This window comes from Kryptolebias marmoratus, linkage group LG24, assembly GCF_001649575.2.
Source record: "Kryptolebias marmoratus isolate JLee-2015 linkage group LG24, ASM164957v2, whole genome shotgun sequence".
Classification (NCBI taxonomy): Eukaryota; Metazoa; Chordata; class Actinopteri; order Cyprinodontiformes; family Rivulidae; genus Kryptolebias; species Kryptolebias marmoratus.
Window position 1 is genome coordinate 1147649 of NC_051453.1, and position 21834 is coordinate 1169482.

The 21834-nt window shown below is 35.9% G+C and overlaps 1 protein-coding gene across 2 annotated transcripts in view; it reads right to left on the minus strand.

Moving 5' to 3' along the window:
* Positions 1-348: 348 nt before the first annotated feature.
* Positions 349-21834, minus strand: part of brinp3a.1 (bone morphogenetic protein/retinoic acid inducible neural-specific 3a, tandem duplicate 1) — a 48674-nt gene continuing 27188 nt past the window's right edge. For both annotated transcript variants that reach the window (XM_017429135.3, XM_017429134.3), the window contains exons 5-8: positions 13151-13256; positions 12507-12743; positions 7643-7865; positions 349-2762 (exon numbers count right to left, since the gene is read on the minus strand). In XM_017429135.3, the coding sequence (XP_017284624.1) occupies positions 1646-2762; positions 7643-7865; positions 12507-12743; positions 13151-13256 (1683 nt within the window). In that variant the 3' untranslated portion in view covers positions 349-1645. The remainder of the gene's footprint in view (positions 2763-7642; positions 7866-12506; positions 12744-13150; positions 13257-21834) is intronic.

The window sequence follows — 21834 nt, forward strand, 5'->3', positions numbered from 1 at the left end:
AGAAGCATCACTGGTGTCTAAATGTCTGATCAGTAATACTCTGGGCAGTTTTGATTTTTGAACCCATATTTTTGCACCGACTGCTTTGATCATATGAAATGGTTAAACTTCAGAGGTCTCAGAGAATGGCTGTGTGAGGTGCATACTCGTAGCACAAAACACTTGGAGGACACAAAGCACTTTGCTTTTATTTCACGGCTTGGAGTAAGACATAAACCCCTGCAAATTACAACAGACTACAAACCACTGGGAGAGGCACCTGAGATAAGGGGCTTTGATGCTGTGTCTCCACCACTGCCCCCAAGCAGCCATCCATCAACAAAAATCTAAAGCTTAGAGGAGATCTAAAACCCCAAAATGTTCTTCAGTTACTGCGCAAAACGTCATTGCTTCTACATCTTCTGTCGTACATCAGTGGCAGTTTGTTGTAGATGAGACACATTTTTCAGTCTCAAAGATGGTTAAATAAATACATACAGCAATTTATAACTACTTAACTAGAAAAAAAAAAGATAAAGTTGTCCTTGTTTCTGAAATTTGCTTTTCCGATCTATAAGTTGTAACTTTAAAGAGATGTTGACGTTGTTTTAATGATTTTATATTAGTGTGTGTGTGTTTAAACATTTACTATTATAAGCAGTTCTTGTGGATGTGCAAGACTTGCAGAGTAGAATTACACTTACATAAATTCTATTTACATAGGCTGACTAATTACTTTTTTCCAAAATGAAATGTTTGATGGTTCTGAAAGTTTTTACCAAATAAAGAAAATAATCAAGATTTTCTCCCATATATCTGAAATTCTTACAGACCACACATAAAAATGTATTTTATTCAGTGTATTAACAAATCATATTATACATCTTATAGACAATGTTTTGTAACATTTGCTTCACAAACAACAGCATTATAAAAATAAAAGCACATGTAACATATATTGTGATCTTGTTATATTGTTTTCTTCAGGAAATCTGCATCATACTGCATCTATTTATTTTATTTCATTTAGTATTTTTTTTTACAAAAATCTGGAGTGAAAAAAAACAAAAAAACTTGAATGACTATTCTAGTTTGCAAAGCTAAAAACAAACAAAATTATAAACAGGGATATGCCTTTCCCGTTGAGGTTAAAATGGACAACGGTGAATTCAAAACAAGCATGTTTGTTTACTTTTTTGTCACGTTTTTGTTATGATGAAGAAAATACAAGGAGAACAAAAGCAAAATCATGCTGGTGCCGAAATGACTGTGAGATTATTACTTTGCTTGGATTATACTTTTTTTTAGCAAAAGCTTTTGTTCATGTGTGACTGATTCTGATTTGTGCAATTTACAAACATCAACACATTGGTAAAACATCAGTGGCAGCAGAGTTTGAGTTTATTTTATGAACTGTCAAAGTTATTTTCATCAGAAAAGAAATGAGGCAAATATGGTGAAACCCTACTCAGTTCTAAGATGTTATACAAATTTATAGGAAAAGCTGACAGAAGAATCTCAGCTGTGCTGTTGAGATTCACAATGCCAGTTAGAAATGTCCCCAAATTGTCCAGTTCACTGCTTTAGAATATCTCTTAACCATTATCAAGTCTATGGGATAACTGCTCTATCTGTGCGTCTGTGCACATGGCCACCTGTCTGCTTATTAGCTACATAATTTGGTTGTCTCATATTCAACAGAGTTGGGCTGCTTGGCACTAAAAGTCTGCAATGCTGCCTGAATCCTGGCAACATCTGTGGTAGACAGTTTGAGCCGGTGCCGCAGCAGACAGGAGAAGAGATCCAAACGCTGAGCTCCGGGAGGAGAAAGCCTGTTGACTCGGTCACGGATCTCCAGCAGCTGCAGCAGGGCAGAGTCCTGCGATCCCTGAGTATATGGGTAGTCCAGCTGTAAAATTAAGTCCTGGATTGCCTCCGGATCAAAGTGCATACTGTAGCCATACACCTGGATGCTGTTGATCTTCATGTAGCCCAGGTTCTGCCCTGGTTCCAGATACTCCAAAGGTTCAAAATATATAGTTCCATTGCCATTACTTGAAGGGCCCCTGATCCGGCTCCTTAGGTAAAAGTGGACTGTTTCAAAAAATGTTTTCCACTTGTTTCCTAAAGACAAAGTCCAGTTATAACAATCATAGGGAAGGTCTAATTTAGTCCTCTCCCAGTCTGGGTAATTGTTCTGGTCAATGGGCATGATCCAACTCTCTGAGTGACTTCCCCCAAATGGATTGATGTAGACAGACAGCATAGGGTCAAGGGTGCTGTTTTTGGTAAGGCAGATCTGCAAAGACATCCCCAGGAGCATGTGGACATGGTTTGATTTGTACTTATTACTTTTCAGAGTCAGCAGCATCCTCTTCCTCCATGATGGGTCAAACCAGTTATTCAGCCTGACATCATTGCTGACAAAGATCCCATGGATGCTGATACGGTTGTCTCTTTTCTGCAGGAGGTAGCGCAGCTCCATGTCCTGCAGATCGGTTTCAAAGCCAATGTAGTGGTCAGTGGAGTCTGGCACTTCATTACGGCACATGCCCTGACTCAGCATGTAACCCTGGTTACAGGTGGCGCAGCGGGAACGATTTTCATAGGAGCAGGATGCGCACGAGGTGCCCTCCCCCACCGTGCAGGGGATCACACCTTGGCATGGGGGATGCTCATATGGGCAAGAGCAGCTTCGGGTTTCCTCCAGGTAAGAGCCGATGTGGTTGTTTTCACTGCAGTACATGATGGAGAGGATGTAGTTCAGCCAGTAGCTAAAGGGCCTGCAACAGTACCAGAGCAGTGGATTAGAGTCACTGCAAAAATGTGCACATCTATTACATGACAAACAGTAATCCAGCACTTCTTACACTGTACAGAAACAAAATTATAGTGGGAAATGGCCACACACAAAAACTATTTTACAGTTAGATGACAAAGGTTTTATGCATTTGGAAAATAAAAGGTCAATCAAAAAAACATAACAACAAAATGTATTATTTTGTTTGTGTGGATAATATTTTGTCTGCTTGTCTGAAATGATAGAGCAGGTATAGACAGCAGAAATGGCAGAAATACAAAGGAAAGTCTAAAATAAAAATAATGTCACATCAATTTCACATTTAAACACGGTGCAATAATGAGGATGAGCCTCATCCATTAAGTTATGATGTTGCCCTTATAAAAAGATCTCTTCTTCCTGTAAAACAGGAACAGATTCTGAGGACACATCTTTCACACTGGAGTGTGGGCATGTAGTTATCTAATTAAATATGATTTAGGGAGCTGATCTAAAGCCTCTCATTGCCGAAAATATGGAACATCATTGAAGCCAGCAAAGTAATTTTGATTTGAACCACTGAAGTTCTGACATTTCTCTTGTCTACTGCCTGATCTGACAGCGTGTGTGTGTGTGTGTGTGTGTGTGTGTGGGGGGGGGGGGCATTATAGGTGAGGATCAACAGTTCTTCACAACTCAGTATTGCCTCATATTCTCCTCATGCCTGCTAAGCAAGACTAATGTTTTGGAAATCCATCTGAACCCTTGAAAATTTTGATCACATCTCTGTAGAAGTTCTATCTTGTTTGCATACATATTCAGCCCTGCTCCAGAAGTTAAAAAGGATTTCACTGCAATTAGTGCCCTGAATGCAGCTAGAAAGAGAAGATTTTCAGCATGGGCTTCAGATACTATGAATAAATAAATATTTATTGATAAATATTGAAAAAAAGCAAATATCAAAACCCCCCTGTCAACTTACTGCTGCATCTTTGTCTAAATTAACCTTTTGTTTCAAAGTTTAAATAATTTTAGTGAATTCAGAGCAGAGGTGGGAATCTTTAGGTACCTCACAGTTTCTCATCTCCCTGATGCAGAATCAGAGGTCTGCACTGCAATGTGAAAACATTTATTGATGGATTTTGATTATCTTGATGCCTCCTCCTGTGTGACTACTTGATAGTTTTAAAGCTTCCAAATAATTTACTTCCAGTTGCATATGTTGCTTAGTTATCTTGTTCACATGTCTGTTATGTGCATGTCATAGACTGTCCAAGCTCTGCAGTCCCATACTTCTGACTTCCACCTTTGGTGTTTCTCAACATTATGGTGTTAATTCACAATAACAGAACTGAGTTTTGACATCTGAAAATACTCCATGTCCACCCAGATTTTACCCCAATCCTTAGTTCAGAGGAGAAGAATAAAAGATGAAGAATCAGCACATAAGTATGTTTCAGATGGAAATAATCTTATTTTGTTTTCCCTTCTCCAAGGCTTCTCCAAATTGTAAAAAATGCTAAAACTAAATTCCAGAAACTGTTTATGGAGGCGCAGATGGACAACATGACAAGAATGTAATGTTGTCAGTTTTAACAATATCACCCAGCAGACACTTCTATGATATTTGTTCCTAAATCTGTCAAATTTTGAAATCCAAATTTGTTATCCAGAGTTAAAGGGTATACTGTATTTGTGTAATGTCACTGAGTTTATATATACAGAGGTATGTGTTCTTAAATTGCATAATATAATTGTGCAGTTTGTATGTGGCACAAGGAATGTTAATCTGACCTCAAAAAGAGGTTAAAAATAATAAATAAATAAAAAAATCCAGACAATTTTTTTCTCCTTCCTAAACATGATAATGATGAATGTGTGTGCATCTATATATAAGTTAAAATTTGATCACATTTGTCAGTTTAACAGTTAATTTAATGACTTAACATTCGTCACAGTACTCAGCTTTTCAGAAACTCATCACTTCGAACCAGTTGTGCATAGCTCAGCCCCAGAGTGCAGACTGTGCACAGCAAGACAGAGGAAGCCGTCTCACTATTCTATACGGCATTGTGTCAGCAGGACATGTAAAGTGTCATGGAGACGCAGCATGCAGTGTGGGCCAGAAAGAAGCTTTATGTTCAAGCTGCAATCTGTTCATTGTCTATCAGCTCACTTCACACAGAATAATGTCATACACAAACTTTTTATCTTCCTGAGACTCAATTTACACCAGCAGAAGGAACTTTTTTTTTTCTTCGCAGAAGCTGCACTATAGTTTGTCCTATTAAAAGCCATATTCATTTATGTGCTTGTGCTTGGTGGAGAAAAAAAGAAAACACCAGTTGTTTAATGCAGCTCCATTATAGCTGTTCTGACACCTCCTTACTGACAGTGCAGCTGAAAACAGAGTATTTATCTACAGAACCTACAGCATTTTTCTCTTTGCTTTGTCTTCATCTGCCATAGACCATGATGCTCCACTAACCAAATAATGGAATGAGATATTCATGAATAACATTCATGAATATTATTTTATTATAAGTTATTTTTATAAAGCAAGAGGAGATGCACCTTCCATGAACTAGCTTGCTATAGAATATATGCATTAAGGGATACAAATAAAATGGGGCATGTTGTTCATTTGACAGATATAATAAATATTTCTCAGTTGTTTTTAACTGTAAAACTTATGATCCAAACTTGATAAATGAATTATTCTTTATTAAAATGTTTTAAAGGAGAAGACACTTTAGATCTTATATATCCCCATTAGTTTTTACTGTCATCATTTCTCATCTCTTCTGCATTTATTACTTTGGAACTATTTGCCTTGAAAAGGGGCCAACTTAAGGGTTAAGATAGATTATCTAAAAGACTCATTAGACACCACATCTAAACGTGCCCTGTTCAGTAAATCAAAACACTTTTCTTCATCTTTGTATTTCAGCAAATAGACGTGCACGTCTGAAAGAGATCTGCGAGACACCTTTAAGAGATCTTAGACACAGAAGAGAACATTTTCTGAAAACATGAAACAATGCAGACTTTCAGCCTTTTACATCAGGTTAAGTGCTGTAAACATCGAGCTGAAGGATGTAAAGATGGTGCGTCAGATGATTATTGATAGCAGAAAGTGATTTGCATATAAATCAGTAGTCATACAAAGAACAGTTTTTACAGTGCCTATAAAAGTGTTCACCCCTTGAATAAATCTCAACTGGAGTTTGTCAAGTTAAATAAAAATATTTAACTCATTTAATATAAGTTTTTTTCGACCGTTGCCTCCGCCTGTGTCATAAGATCCAAGCCTGGTGAAGACCTGACAGCAGTTGTAGCTCAGTCTTTTACGTCTCACCTGCTGGAGCTTGGACCTCCTTCAGAGAGCTCACAGAAACAAACAAATAAATGAACTAACTAACTAAATAAATATTCAGACACTGCTGGGTTTCAGAAAGTTAATGACGCAAGACCCTTGGGCATATAGATACGAAATAAAGTAAAATGAAAAGAAACAAACAAAAAAGCAAAGGAAAAAAACAGAAACTATTGATCATTAATAAACACACTGCAAAGTGCATCAGCTCCATCGTTTACTGGCTTTTGTGCCTGAGGCTCCAGGTTTACCTTATAAATATGCAATAAAAACCTCTCTAGAAGCACTTCATGGAGAATGGTAACAGCTCCAAGGTGAAAAATAACTACTGCCCACCCACATACATGTTTTTTTGTTTTTTTCAACACTTTTAGGTAAATAATATATGCTTTGTCAATAAAAAGAATAAAGAAATAAAAGCATTATAGTTGATTTAGTTGAGAGTAAGTGTGATATATTGGGGAACTTTAGCTGATAAAAGAAAGACATTGCAGAAAACAGAAAGGAAGGAGTGCATCTGTTGCACTGACATAATCATGTCCAATTTATAAGCTTGTCTCCCAAAAAATTTATATAAAACTTAGAGAGATAACTCCAGCCCTCATCCACACGGGGATACTGTCTTTCTAAAATGACCTTTTTCCTCCTAAACACATCATTATTTCTAGAAATGCTTTATCCACACAGAAACACAGAAAATCAGCCAAAAGCAATGTTTACTTTAGTGTTGTTCAAAACTGTTTTTGGTCTTAGATTATTTGGTGTATGAACAATAAGGACTTTTTGAGCTGCTCTACTGTTCATCAATCTTGTCTGCTCAATGAAGTTATACAGGATATGACTGCTTTGCTGTAGTTGAGCAACTGGCACCAACAACACACATGGAAAAATCTAATTTGTCATTGTTGGGGTTGTAGGTTAGGCAGAAGGTGGGGCTATGACATTATTGTTTTTAAAAGGCTGTGTTAAGGCATGAACCCACACTCATGGCATTTAGGGATTTTCTTATTCTGGAACCCAGTTTTACAGAATTTATGGATTTCTTTTCTGTGTGGATGCAAGGTTGAAACAATAAAGAAAAACCAACAACAACAACAAAATAAATCCTCTGTGTATTCCCAAAACACCACTTCTATGTGGATGTAGCCCTAGTGTATGATCTCAGAGTCTCGCTAACCAACAGGTAAACCTTTCCAACTTCGCATAATTCTTTAAAACCCCGGAAACTTCAATTTCACAGGAGAATAGTTTTGATTTCCTGAATGTAAAGAAGACCTTGGATGGAGTGCAGCCAAGTGATCAGGTGTGACACTGTAGCTTATACCTTGGTAGGGTGTATTGTGTGTCCTCCTTATGTGAAGCCAAGTCATAGTGATAACAAAGTAATGCATATTGAAAGGGCTTGAGAGAATAAATGAATACTGCCATTCAAAGCACCGCCACACACACAGACACATCCACATTGGTGTCAACAAAAAGGTTGGCAGGAAAACATATCCGTTTCTCACCTCTCCCGCAGCATGATAATTTTGGGCTGAGTTTGACATCTCTTGCTGAGGGTGAAGAGCTTGTTGACAATGCGTCGTGCTTTGCTCAGTAGCTGCTGAGTGCTGAGCTCCAGCTGTTTGTAGCGCTGGTGAATGGACGGCTCTGTCTTCCAAAAATACTGGATGGCAGATGTGTTCAGGGCGTAGAATGTGGGAAGTCTTCGAACAAAGTTCTGAAACTCTTCTGGAAAGCAGACAGAAATGCAAAATAAATTGACGAGGGAAGGACAACGTCTTTCCTCTCCAGCACATGACAAACTGACTCTCATACATTTTCCCAAAAATATTTGGCTAATTTAGTCACACCAAATGAGGGGAACAATTTCTTAAAGGGCCACAGGATCCCAAGTGCTACAGGGCAAACTGGAAAATAAATTGTTTGACGCGTATGCTAATAGGAAAAGGCAGACTAAATACAGGAACGAGGAAAGATTTTTTTATTTATTTATTTTTTTACCCTTCATTAGTGAACAGCCTGCAGGTTTTTCAAAGCTCAGTTTCCAAGTCTGTCTAGGAAAATATAGAATGGATGAGGAGCTCAGATGATAATATCTGTCAGCAATTCAGAGCAACTGTTTGCTGCATGAAACTGAATAAAAACAGATTATTTTCCCAGTGCATTCAGCAGTGATATCATTGTAGTCATCATACTAATGTTTGACTGTATTGAAAATCAAACATGTGCAAGACGGATTAGAAAATGACCACAATTCTGTTTATAATTAGCTAACGTTATCTTGATAATGAAGCAACTGATTAGAAAACCAATTAGGTGTCAATGGTTTCCCTATTATGCAAGGTGTGCTACATATTCCTGTGAAAGGAATAAAAAAACAGCCTGTTTATTTTCCTATTAAACTATTTAAATGGGGATAATTTAATTTTATAATTTGTTCCACTGTATATATATATATATATATATATATATATATATATATATATGTTTAAGTTTTTGAACAATAATAGGACTGTGAGCGATAGATGGATAAACTGTGTCGCCATATGACATTTAACTTTCATTACATGCCTTTGTTTGAGTTACTGAAACACCATTTGTCATAACTTGCAATAAAAAAAAGCTCAGTGGATATTAGAAATTCTGCCAAGATGTGGCAAGCAAAGACAATACAAATGAAGGAAGAAGAAAATAATTCAAATTAAAAAGAAATAAAAAAAATACTTTGGGATAAATTGAATATATTTATAATAAAGATTTATCAAATATAATATAGCAGTTTGATGAGGAAATGTAATATCATGTTGTCATATATTCTGGAAAATAACAGCTAACCCAGACCATCGTTTTATCACCCAGACAACAAGACCTCATCCCTTGAAACCTGCTATGTAACCACCATTATTATCTTGTCAGCCACTGATCCCAAAAGGTAGCAGAGCTTTTCCTTTTTTATGACGTTAAAAATAGAAGACAGGTTTGGGAGCCACTCACGAACAGACAAACAGACACTGTGTAGATAATATTGAAACAACATTGGGAGGTTGTGGAGTAATGATACAAGTACTTATATATATATATATATATATATAAATAAGATCAAGGAACATACAATTATGTACATTAGTTTAGTTAATTGTGTGACATATAGAAATATGTTTGGGTAAAACATTTGTTTCAAACATCTTTTAAAACACCTCTCTCACATGATGATGTCTTTTTTTGCTGGCAGTTGAAAGTCGAATGCGAACAATAAGGTCTTTGCCTGTGTGGATGTGTATGTGTTTGTTACCAAAACATCCCATGAACCACTGAATGAATCTTAATGAAACTTACAGAATAAATCATTGCATGAATCTCTACAAGTGCCAACCCAATGCAATGTCGCTGCTACAAAAAACTAAACTTCAAGAACATTTTTTTCAGTTGGTTTCACAGATATTGACCTAAAATTTGGTGTGGTTGTAGTTGACATTCATACCCAACACTTTGACAACTGGTGCATGAGAAATGCTGCTTTCAAGGTTTAACAAAAGCAGCATATACAGTTCTATAATTTGATTTTGGTCTAAAACTCTGACATGAAAGACGGCAGGTGATATGAATTTCCTCAAGGAATGCTAAGCCTTTGATTTAATTATGTTTTTTTTTCTTCGTACTATGGTGTTATGAATATGAGCACTAAAAAACCTAAATCAAAGAATCTATTTCAAACTGAAATACTGATCTAGCTGAAAATTACATTATCTCTTTAATAAACCGTATTATACTCAGTGTGAGATCAAAGCAAATCGTCTCCATTATCAGCTGACAGTAGAAACCTCATTTAACAATCACAGTTATGATTATTAATCTCTCTGCTACTGAAGTAAGATGTTCTCCATAAGATCAACTGTACAAGTAGAGCCACAGGGGCACACAGAAACCTATTTTTCTTTATTAAATACAGCTCTGAGACTGTACTTCTCAGGGCACCTTAAGTTATTGCCAAGTATGTGGTAATCAAGTTGCTCTTAAGCATGTAGCTCGTGGTAACACTCTCAACCAGCAAGGTGCTCTGAAAACAGCTTAAGGCAAAGCTGGAATTGTCTCAAACTGTGATTCTCACTTCAAGCTTGTGAATGCTGCAGAGTTTTATAAATGATTCATAAAGAAATATGTTGCACGACCTTTTAAAACAGATGCACATGATCGACAGCACTGAAAATGCACATCATAAGAAATAACAGCCAATGAAGGCGCCTGACAGTTTGTCATTTTATTAATAGAAACTTCAATTAAAATGCTTGTTTAAAATCTGCCCATGTCTTCTTTTTGTCATGTTTATCAGGGAGTATTAAATAAGGTTAACAGATAAAGTGGCAACAACTGAGTCGTGAAATATTTTTATTAGAGCTTACATCTTATGCTGCTAACAGAATATAGCAACTGTAATTTGTTTCTGGAGCATGACAGATTATCGTTGAGCTACTGCAGGGTCTTCACTCGGCAGATTCACAGTTGATCCAGTCACATCGTTTTTAAATGCTCGACTTTTGTTTTCTGGACGTTGAAACTTAAACTGGTCCTGGTCATTACAAACAAAGGCACAGATAACACCATCAGGTAGCAGTTTTAATGTCAGAGAGCAGGACTGTGATATATTTGTTATATTACTGGCTGCATTAAACCACTGAGTAACGTTACTAATCAATGAGCAGCACTGCTGTGTGGCTGTATTGGATTTGCTGAGTTTTTGCATAAAATAAATAAATAAATAAGCTATTATATGTTGTGCTTTTAAGTGAGAACATTTTTGCCCTATATTAAAAAGGCTTTTAGGAAATAAATAAATTTCCTCATGTGTATCTTGAAATACTGTGTACAGTTTAATTTATGTTAAGGTAATAAGACAAAGTAAGACAAAAGATACTCATCAAAACTTATATTTTAAGTAAGTAAATTAATATAAAGGCAGATAAGAACCTTTTGTATTTTTTATTATTTTTATTAAATCTTTTAAAAATGCACTAAATCAAAAAAAAGTTGAGATGATGTGGAAAAAAATGCTAAATAATAATAACAATAAGAAATACAGATTTTGCCCTGCCACCAAGATTACATTCGTTCATTTATATTAATTCCTGCAATCCAGTCCTGCACCATTTAATAAATAAATAAAAAATAAAAAAAAACATAGAATTACACATCCAGTAGGAATTTAGGCAATTACTTAAAAAAGAAAGAATCTGAAAAACAACTTTCAGTCACTGAGAAGCTCAAGAATCTGCAGTTTTTTCAAGTTCTTCAAACATATTTGCTTTTTTTATTGTATGAAGTCAGGGATGAAGTAGTTCTGACAAACAACAAGTGCCTTTAAGAAAAACAAATCGAAGTCAAGCGTATAAAGGAGCTGTTGAAGAAGTTTGACAACTAACGTTTCAAGAGGACATCACTGAACTGGTAAACTTCAGCTAGTTTTAAAAGTCACCACGAATGTAATGGGTTCTTTGCAATGTTGATGTTATGCACAGAACTATAACATTTCTGTGACTTTTGCAGAAATGGAGAATGCAGAATTTGGAGTAATGTATTAATTTGCAAAATAAATAATAAAAAAGTTGCAGGCTTTTGCACTTCAGTCTACGCACGTCATCTTCTCCAGCCTAATCCATGTGTCATGTTGTCACAACAACAGTAATTCAACAGTGATGCTCCTTTTTCAGAAAATAACAGGCATAATTTCTTAAACAACTGTAGACAATGATTCTATTCCATCATTGGTAGCAGTGGCTTATTCAAAGTCCAAGATAAAATGCTGAAATATATTTTTATTGGTTAAGTTATCTTTATCTAAGATTGGCCCCAAACAGCTGGAACTGATGTCTCTTTTAATTACATTCATGTCACGAGTCCAGTTTGGTTCATGTTGGTGGAACAGCCAAAAACAGAGATTGCTGCACACATTGAGTGTTTTGCTAACTTTTAAAGGGCTGTGGTCCTGTGTAATGGGCTCTCTTACTGTCTGAGCTTCGGGGTTGATGTAGGGTTGTGTGGTGCAGTCGTGACTTGTCTCTGATGGAAAACATATAAATACATAGATACAGATACATGAATTGTATCTGTGTGCTTGCTGGAGAAGTGGGACATATCATCTAAAATCCTTTTTTGATTGATATCTTCTCTGCCAAAACATCATCTTATAGTTTTAAGAATGAAGGGTAAAGTTACATTTGTGTGGTAATCAGGAAATGGTGTATCTGAAAAAACATTTTCCACATCTATTTCCTACATTTGGTGTGTTCATCTCTCACGACACTTTTGTTTCATTTGCTGTCAATGAGAAAGTCATCATCAATAAATTAGGAATGAAAGAAGCACAGCACTAACCTGACCCCTCAAAGTCCTGGTTGGCCATGTTCCAGGAATCTTTGATTTGAAGTAAACTGGCTTCCATGGCCCTCAGATCCACCTCAGGGCAGTTACACTGTGGATACTCGACAGCACACTGGCACCAGCAGTCATTGTCCTGGCACACAAACTGGCCCTCCTCATTACAGCCAATGTAACTGAGTGCAGCCTGCACAAACCTGGCCCTCAGATACTCTGGCAGTATGGCCTGGAGGCCTGAGGCAAAGACAGAAACAGGACAACGGCAGGACTGAATGAAGAGGATGCGGTACAGAAGTTCTTTATGCACAGCAGAGAGGAAGCTTTGGATGTTTTGTAAGTTAAATTACTTAAAGCTAGTAATCTTTTTTTGCCACATATATACTTGACATCCCATGCAATATTCAGATTCACTCAAAGTTTTATTTTTACTCCACAGTTCTGCTACTTTTGTTCTGAATCATCACTGCCTAGGATTCACTTCAGAACTCTGCAAGCATGCATTGGAAAAAAAAGGGAAAAGAAAGAGTGATTGAAGCTAAATTCGTTCTGACACTCTCACGCTGTAGTTATAAGCTTGCAAGAGAACAGGCACTGTGACAATTCCATCAGAAATTGGGGGAGTTCAATTATGGATGGCCAACCTTGCAAATGAATCTTGTTTTCAGGGCTCTGAACCAAAACAGAGCTGACAGAGTCGAGGTTGTCATAGTTACTGCATCCAAGAGGGCCTGTCCTTGTTTCGGTCACCTAAACAGATGGAAGAAGATCAACAATAATCCACACTAAGAAAACAATTCATTATTGGAATTACGTATAAAGAGAAACAGAGCAAGAAAAAGAAAAAAAATAAATAAATAACAAGGAACATCCAGAAAATGTGACTAAATGTCATGCAGAATAAGATTAATAGCCTTCACTATTATTGTTTCTTCTTTGGAGGAACAAAATATGTTGCACAGTATTGAAACTTCTGCTTCATGAAAGTCATGTTTAGGATAATGACTTCATGAGTCAGTAAGCTGGAAACTGAGTTGAAACAAGGATCCCAGGTGTAAAACATAATGAGTAAGCTGGAGTCATCTGTCAAATTGATCTCTAAAAATTGTTTTTTCACCACAGTGTCCACTGACTCTCATAACCTGCTTAAATCCACTGTATGCCAGAGTAAGCATGTCCTCTTCAGTTACATATGCACCTGAGGATCCAGGTAATTGCTTGGCGCAGACTTTGGTGGGAGATATGAAATATTGTAGCAGGACTACACAAACAGAAATTTGATGAGAGGATTGGCAGCACACTAATTACAGGAACCTGCGGACTGATTTGTTAACGTGGTTCAACAAATCCACATTTTGATGATATTCCTCAGAGAAATATCCTTTTTTAAATTGATTTTAATGTTTTATTTATTTATTTATTTCACATCTACCAAATAAACATTAACTCCATTAGGAGAGACCACAACACAACAGTACTTTGGGTAAAACAGAAGAATTATCGTAATCACAAATACCATATTATTGTCCAAAGCAGAGGTTGTTATTTGTCATATTTATTTATAGTGTGGCATGTCGATTTACTAACAAATATGATTGTTTTTGCATTCATTGCAAACTATAAAATGGCAGATAAAAAGTTATTAGTAGAGAACTTAAGATGCAAAATAAATAAATAAAATACAAACAAAAAAAACTGCATAATCTTTTTTTGAGAAATCTTTTTAAGGATTCTGGGTATTTTTTCAAGGTGTTTTTTTCAGAAGAAATGGAGAGAGCCTGACACCTACTAACTATTGTCAAAAAATAAACCAGCTCAGGTAGGAATAAAATTGAATATAACTTTTCAGTTTCACTACACCCAAGTCATGCTTCATAGTAGATTACTGAAGTGAGAGAATAGATTGCCTGACCTCTGTTTTTATTCGTACACCTCACCCTTACTGGGCTCCAAAGCTTTCACAAAAATGAGGCAAGCTTTTCTTGCCTGGAGTTCTTTTTGTTTGGTCCACGGTTGCCTCAAGCTGTTGGTATCTGGTGATGCTGTGAATGAGGACTAAAACTGGAGAACATTCTGATTTAATGCGCTGGATGGATTCAGACCTCTTATAAAGACTGTGGTTGGAAACACACAACAAGAGCACTCAGAAAATGGTCAAAGAAGATTAATGACATGCTGACATGCCTCTGGCTGAGTCAAGCTCGTTATCACTTCTAAAATCTGTAAACGGGACTAATTGTCAAACTTCAAAAACTCGTAGGTTCGTTCCAAAGAATAGATGTGAAAAGCCTGATGGCAAATACAGCGTGATGCTACTCTCACTGCATTCACATTAGGTTTTATTTCTGCATCAAAACATCTTTTAAAAACAAAATTTAAAGAATGCTTTCAAATGATACAGGAAAACAAAAAAGGTGTGAAATCTGCATTTTATAACATTTACCAGAAGCTTTTGATTTGTATATAAAATTCATTGTGTAAACTGTGCAAAAATCATCACATTTACTGCCAACTGTGGACATAGATGATGTGATTTCTTTCTGTTGTATTTACCTTTTAGGAATTTTATCTTTCAACTGTGGGAGAGAACTCCATCCTCTAAAAATATTGTGTACAATGTCAGCTAATGTGACGTAATAAATACTGATTTTTAGAAACTTCTAGTGCCATTATGGAGGACTTGTGAACAGAATAAAATCATCTGTGAGGAATTGGGGATTGCAAAAAGAAGAAAATGGTGTGGGCTTTGCTAGAAAAAAAAAACTTTTCTGAGAAAACTGACAACTGTGTGGGAGGTGTAAAGTTCCTCTGGAGTGAATAAATTGCTTCCCCTCTCTGCTATTGATAGTTTAATATGCAGTTTCAAGAGGAGCAAACACAGTGTAGTTAGCACAGTTGCACTCATTCAAACCAGATGCTTTTTTCTCTTAAGAAAATACTAAATTAGTGACGTGCCAGAAGTTGAAATAAATTAACTTTAATTAATGCATTTAAACTTTTTCAGAATATGTATTTTAATTCATTCATTTATTCATTCATTCATTCATTCATTCATTTTTTTAACCATTTTTACATATTTCATTTTATTTTTGCACAAACAGCTATTTGTACTAAAACAGCAATAAGTCTTTTTCCTATTTGAGAATTTATTTTTGTCTAAGATTTGACAGCAATGACTGACAAGATCACTGAAAACAAGAATGTTCTTTTATGAGTAGGAGTGTTGCAAGCACCAGCTGGAGGTGGAGAGACAATTTAGTTTTACACACCTGTTCCAAGTCAGGTTAATTGACTCAGAGAAGGTTCAAACATGTAGGAGTAGAAAAGGAAAAAAAAAATCACGACTTTTATGTATTTATCTCTTTCTTTTCTTTAGTTTCCTGAGAACTAAATGCAGTATTTAAAAAAATAAAAGTATGCATAGGGAGGACAGTTAAGCAGAAAATATTCAACACAAACAAAAGTTTCTTTTGACAAAGAGTCTGCATAATAACCAACACTTTGTCTTCTGCTTTTCATTGAAAGCCAATAAAATGCCTCTCCTTTTCAAAAATTTATGCCACCTGTGATTTTTACTCATCTGCTGAGGAAGCCTAAATCACAATAATTCCTTTGACAAATTAGCAGAATTAAGTGCAAGGTAAAATGTATCAAGGTTTTTTTTGCAACAGTTGTGAAATTTATAGTGGAAAAAATAACCTGAGAGGAGGAAAAAAACAACAACAAAAAACTAAACAATGGCAAATTTACCAGAGCAGAAGATTAGACAATGTTTTTGTGAAGTATCTGCTGCTTACTTGTATCTACTTCTGATCACCGAGTCAGTTTTTGCCCTGTTTATTTATTTATTCTTAATTATTATTATTGCTCTCTTCTGTGGCAGGAGGACATTTTTCTTTTGGACAAATGAACCTTTTGAGCCTGTTCAGGTAGAAAATTGTTATTAAGTCACACTCAAGCTAAATGGGTTTATTTCTATTATGAGTCAAGTAATTGATTAGAAACCACTGCATATTCTAAAATAAATTTTTAACAAGCTCTGTGTTTATCTGCGAGTCTGGTAATGGGGAGAGAGAGAGAAAAGGACTCAGCAAACACAGAGCATGCAGTTCTGTGTAGGCCAGGTTAAAATAGTTTAAAACCTTGTTTTTAACATAATTTTATTTCTTCTTTACTCTTAGAGCTAAACATGGCTGAAGTCAGGGATGATAGACTGTAGAGTAGTGTCACACAATCTCTGGCTAAAAAATAAAAAAGCAAGATGTTTTGATAGGCTTAAGCATTATCAAACTGAATCCTACAACAATCTGACAATGAGAGTGAGTCCCAGTGAAGAAATACTGCATGGTGATGAGTTGATGAAGAGCAGCTGTGCCAAGTGGCTTGCCAAGGATCAGGAAGCCATGCTCACAGGAACACAGAGAGAACAAGGGAGACACAGACTCGCACACAACGGAAGAAAAATAGGCACGAGAGAAAGACAAACACAGCTGGCAGCGAACACAATGTCAAATTTTGGAAAACTTCCTAAAATTCTATTTTCAACGCTTATATGAGAACACTTTCTGCTCCCGACTCTCTGTGTGCAATGTGTTGCAGAAGATCACATTTCTCTTATCTTATAGTAAGAAGTTGCATGTTGACATGTAGCTTTATTGCTTCATTGTGAACCAACAAAATTATATATTAAAAATAAAGGACACTTTTACAGATTCTGGCATGTAATGATTTTTCTTTTTCTAACATATTTTTTAGATCAACTAAGTCATTGTTTAATATCAAGTATATTGTCTAAGATAATATTTGAAGAAGATAGTTAAAAGATTAGACGTCCAAATGCTTGAGGAAATCCCAGGAACTTTTCACGCTGACACTTTTTTTGCTACAAGTGTTTAAAAACGATATTATAGCAACCCAGGTAAAAAAGGCAAGATCAGATTTCTGCTGACAAAAACATGGACACGCATTAAAAAATACTGTGTAGGATATATCCTGCGCTCTGAGATCATATTTGGAGTTTTCACAATCTCAGCTCAATCATCCTTGACATAAGCTTGATTCAGAGGATGCGTTTATCCAGGTTGCAAGGGCAGCAAAGATAAACTGCCATCTTCAGGCAAAATCCATCTTCTAAGGTGTCACTTGCAAATTATTGCCAAACACCATGACCGTGTCTGCTTTAAATATTTTCTCAAAGGTCAATAAGAAATAACAATTGCTTGGCAGATTGATAAGAATCCAGCCGGTACAAAAACAAAATCTTTTCCCTCTGTGGGCAGAAAAGTTGTTATTCTTTCTTAATATCTACTTTTGACAAATCCAAGATTAACAAATAACACACAGAGACATGAGGAGACATGAAAGCTGGCAGCTCTGAGTATATATGGTATAGCATGTATCTGATCTCAGCCACACATAAAAAGTAAGCCTGAGCATCTGCGATTCAACTTCTTTTCAATTTAAACAGAACAAACTAAATAATGAGTCTTGGAAGCAGAAAAAACAGACTTTTTTGATGCATTAACACAATTAATTAAAATCCAAGCAACCTCTGTGGGGACCAGCAGATTAAATTCTACAACAGACAGATGTCCAACTTAAAGAAGAAAATTGACCAAATGCAAATCTAGAGATAGTTCCTCTATGCATAGAAATTAGACCATCTGCAAAAAGAACCCAGTGGAGCAGAGCATGTGTGCACAGTCAGCCTTATTAATTTGAAAGCAGCCATAAAGAGAGAGAGAAAGAAAAAATACTGCTTTTAATAACTCATTGGACGTTTAATTTATCTTTCACTAAAGGGGGAAAATATATATATATATATATATATATATATATATATATATATACACAAGTTATACTAAAAACATGAAATACTAATGACATGGATCAGTTGGTGAGGGAATTATTAATGTGCCATAACTGAGTACAAAATAATTGTGCTGACTGTGTTGGAATAAGTAACAGCTGCATTTAATGGAACATTTAATTGCACTTAAAGGCTTTCCTAGAATAAGCAGTTTGTGATGCTTACACATACCACAGGCATGACTTGTTTATCTTATCAAAGAGAATGTTACTTTACCCCTCAGGGTTGCCTTTTGAGATGTTTTTTTACTCTTCAAATAACCCTTCAGAAAATATTCCTCTAAAAATTCCTTTTTATTATTATTATTCTGTTTGTGTCTTTATATGACTGACTGAGAAAAAAAAAAACTAATCACAGAAAACTCAAAATACAATGTTTTATATGGCCACAATTATTCTTATTCTTAATTTAGTTTATGCATGTATGGTCTTTATTACTATAGGGACAATGGGAGAAAACAAACAAACAAAAACATTGTCACATATTAAACAATCCAACTATTACATTTCATTTAGGACTTCAAACCAGTGACTACTTTGGAATCCTTGATTGTATTTAAAACTCTTAATCGTATTTATACAAAGAGGGTTTATTTTTTCTAAAACAAACAAATAATGAATGATAACACTAGTAATACATTTTCCCTAACTTTTTTTCTGCTCACAGAAAAGTCATTAAAAATTGTTCAACATTTTGAAGCTGGGTTCTGTGGAGTTTAGTCAGTATCTTACCTGCAGAAGAGACAACTCTTGAAATCGGGCAGAAGCTCTGAGAGGAAGTTAAAGTAGCAGCTGGTTAGAGTAAGTCCAGCTCTTAAAACAACTCCAGTCTCAAAGATTCTCCACAGTTTAAGCAGATGTTATTTAAGACACCTTGATTTCATCGCCACACTTGGATTAGATGGTTATTTACAGAGAAGTTTAGAATTAGCTCAACTGGAGACTGACTCAAGCTGGAGTTAATTTTATATGACCCATGGGAAAATTAGTATTCAAATGTGCCAAAGACAAAAGACACTATCTGATGTAAAAGCAGTGCAGGAGAAACCCCCAAATTTGATAATGGTTCAAGCAAATGGTAGTTTATTGATTTTTATTTCATTTATTTACTGTTTCAGCTGCTTTCCTCTGCAGGGGTCGCCGCAGTGAGCAAACTCTGACAAAGATTTGGTAATTGTTTTCCAGCGGATGCCCTTCCTGACAAGACATCACCAAAAGCTCAGCTGTCCTGAGAAAACGGCTGTCTGAGATGTCAAACCGATAATGCTCTGAGCTCCATCAGCATGTAAGATATTGATTACTCATAACAACGTCACAGAACCACATCTAATCAAAATCTGAACTATCACCTGTAGCTGTGGCTTGACATTTCCTCCTGTACACAAAATCAGTAAACAAGCTAATTGTTTAGGCCTGCGAACAAAAACAAAGTAAAAACAAATAATAAATAAACCTAACAACTAGGAAAGGTTTAAAAGAAATTCACAATTTGAGCAGCAGAGCCTGAGACATGTTTGGTGCTCCTTTTCTCCCTGTTTTCACAGGCATCCCATTTTCTATGTAAATCCGCCATAAATTCTGAATAAAAATAAAAGCTTTTATTTCATGCAAAATCTTCTACTTCTTTGACGTTATAGAAAGTCTCTGCATGAAGACATTCAAAGCACCAACGTGTTTTAAATAGACGTGTGGTCACGAGCCAGATGCACCAGATTCCAACATGAAGGGAACCCCTAAAGCATCCCTTTTGGATTTGTGGGATCTTCCAGGCTGGTAACGCAACAGCTGCATGATGCATTGCCATAGCAACACAGCTTTTGAAAGCTTTCCACAAAGTGGAATTAAAGTGTATTAAACCGGACTTTTATTCCGTTTCAGCCCTCAGGCCTTCTTCAGATCAGTGTGCCTGATCACACTGATCAAGCTCAGGATCAGGATCAAGAGGGCCTGAGGGCCAATAAATCAGAATCAAGAGAGCCTGGGGGACAAAGCATTGATTAAATTAAGTGTAATGCTTACAAACCCTGGAGTGTGTGACACTTCCCTCAGTTTTATGATTATTTGCTAGTGATCATCAGCTCATTATGATTCTTTGTGTGCTATAATTTTCTGCTGCATAGCAAGACTGATCACAGCACCACTGTAATTTGTCCTTTGCTTTTTGTTATTGATGCAGCTATACACTGTCATACACTGTCGTTTTTCCGTCACAGACATTATCTACACATAGAAAAGAAAAACTTACATTTTTCTCTTGAGTTTCAGATATTTCTATCAGGCGGAATATGTTGCAAGTAGATATGAGGGTGTACAGTAAGATTTCACTGAAGCTTGAACTTGAATTGTCAAAGGAAAAAAGAAGGAAATGACGTTAAATCAATAAAATATTAATATTAATTGGTCATGATAATATATGTATTAAACAAATAGATCATCGTGCTTCTTTTTGCACAGTGGATGGATGATTGCCTAATGTGGCTCCTTGGCAGGGCAACACATCACTTAGCCTGTTAACATGTTTGACTGATACAGAAGGCTCTGAGGCACATTTATTATTTAACAATGTAAGGCTTTAATATTATTATAAGACCAGTTAGATGTGAGCATTTTACTGATGAAGATTCATCACTGCTGCAAATCCCTCATATGAATAATTTCACAAAACAGCATCAAATGTTATTTAGCCAGCCAGTGATGTCTGGGCAACAATGGGCTTTAAATTGCTGCACTTTTCTGCTTGCAGGAGGAAAAGAAAGACAGGACAATATTAATATTTCATGAAAATCAAAGCTCATCTCAAAATTGTCTTATTTGCTGCACCTTCAATGGTTGTTGTTCACTTAATCACCACAGCATAGGAAATGGGTAAATCTACATTTGCATCTGTGATAGCGTTCCAGACATTTTATTATTTTTTTTTTACTTTGCGTTTATTATAATTTGAGGAACATGTTTAAGGCCACTTTATTGCAGTGGCTTACTCTCTGAAGTAAAAGCAGAATAACATAACTTTAAAGTACAAGCAAGTAAAAGGGCAAGAGGAGAAAAATAGAATCACAATGAAATTACCGTGTGCAGACAGGAAAAAAAAAAAAAAAGAAAGTAGCAGAAAGGGCAATTTAATTCTGTATGTGCTGTTATGTTCACAGGAAAAACTTATTCTTTCTTACAGGAAGTACCAGTCACTTGAAGAGGTGCCAAGGGAGCAAATCTGACTCCGTATTCTGTTGTTGCTCTCTTGGCTTCACTTATTTTGAGCAATTGCAGATTAAAAAGAAATAGCTGAACTTAACTTTCAAAATCTTGACAATAACTGTCAAATTTGGGACTTGTTCCAGAAGATATCATCTGTCTATTTACACTCCATCATCGAGGGCTGCTTCATTTAAAACACACTATGGCAGCAAACTTATCTTGTTGAAATGTAAATCAGATGAAGGCAAAGTAAAAAGACAAAAAA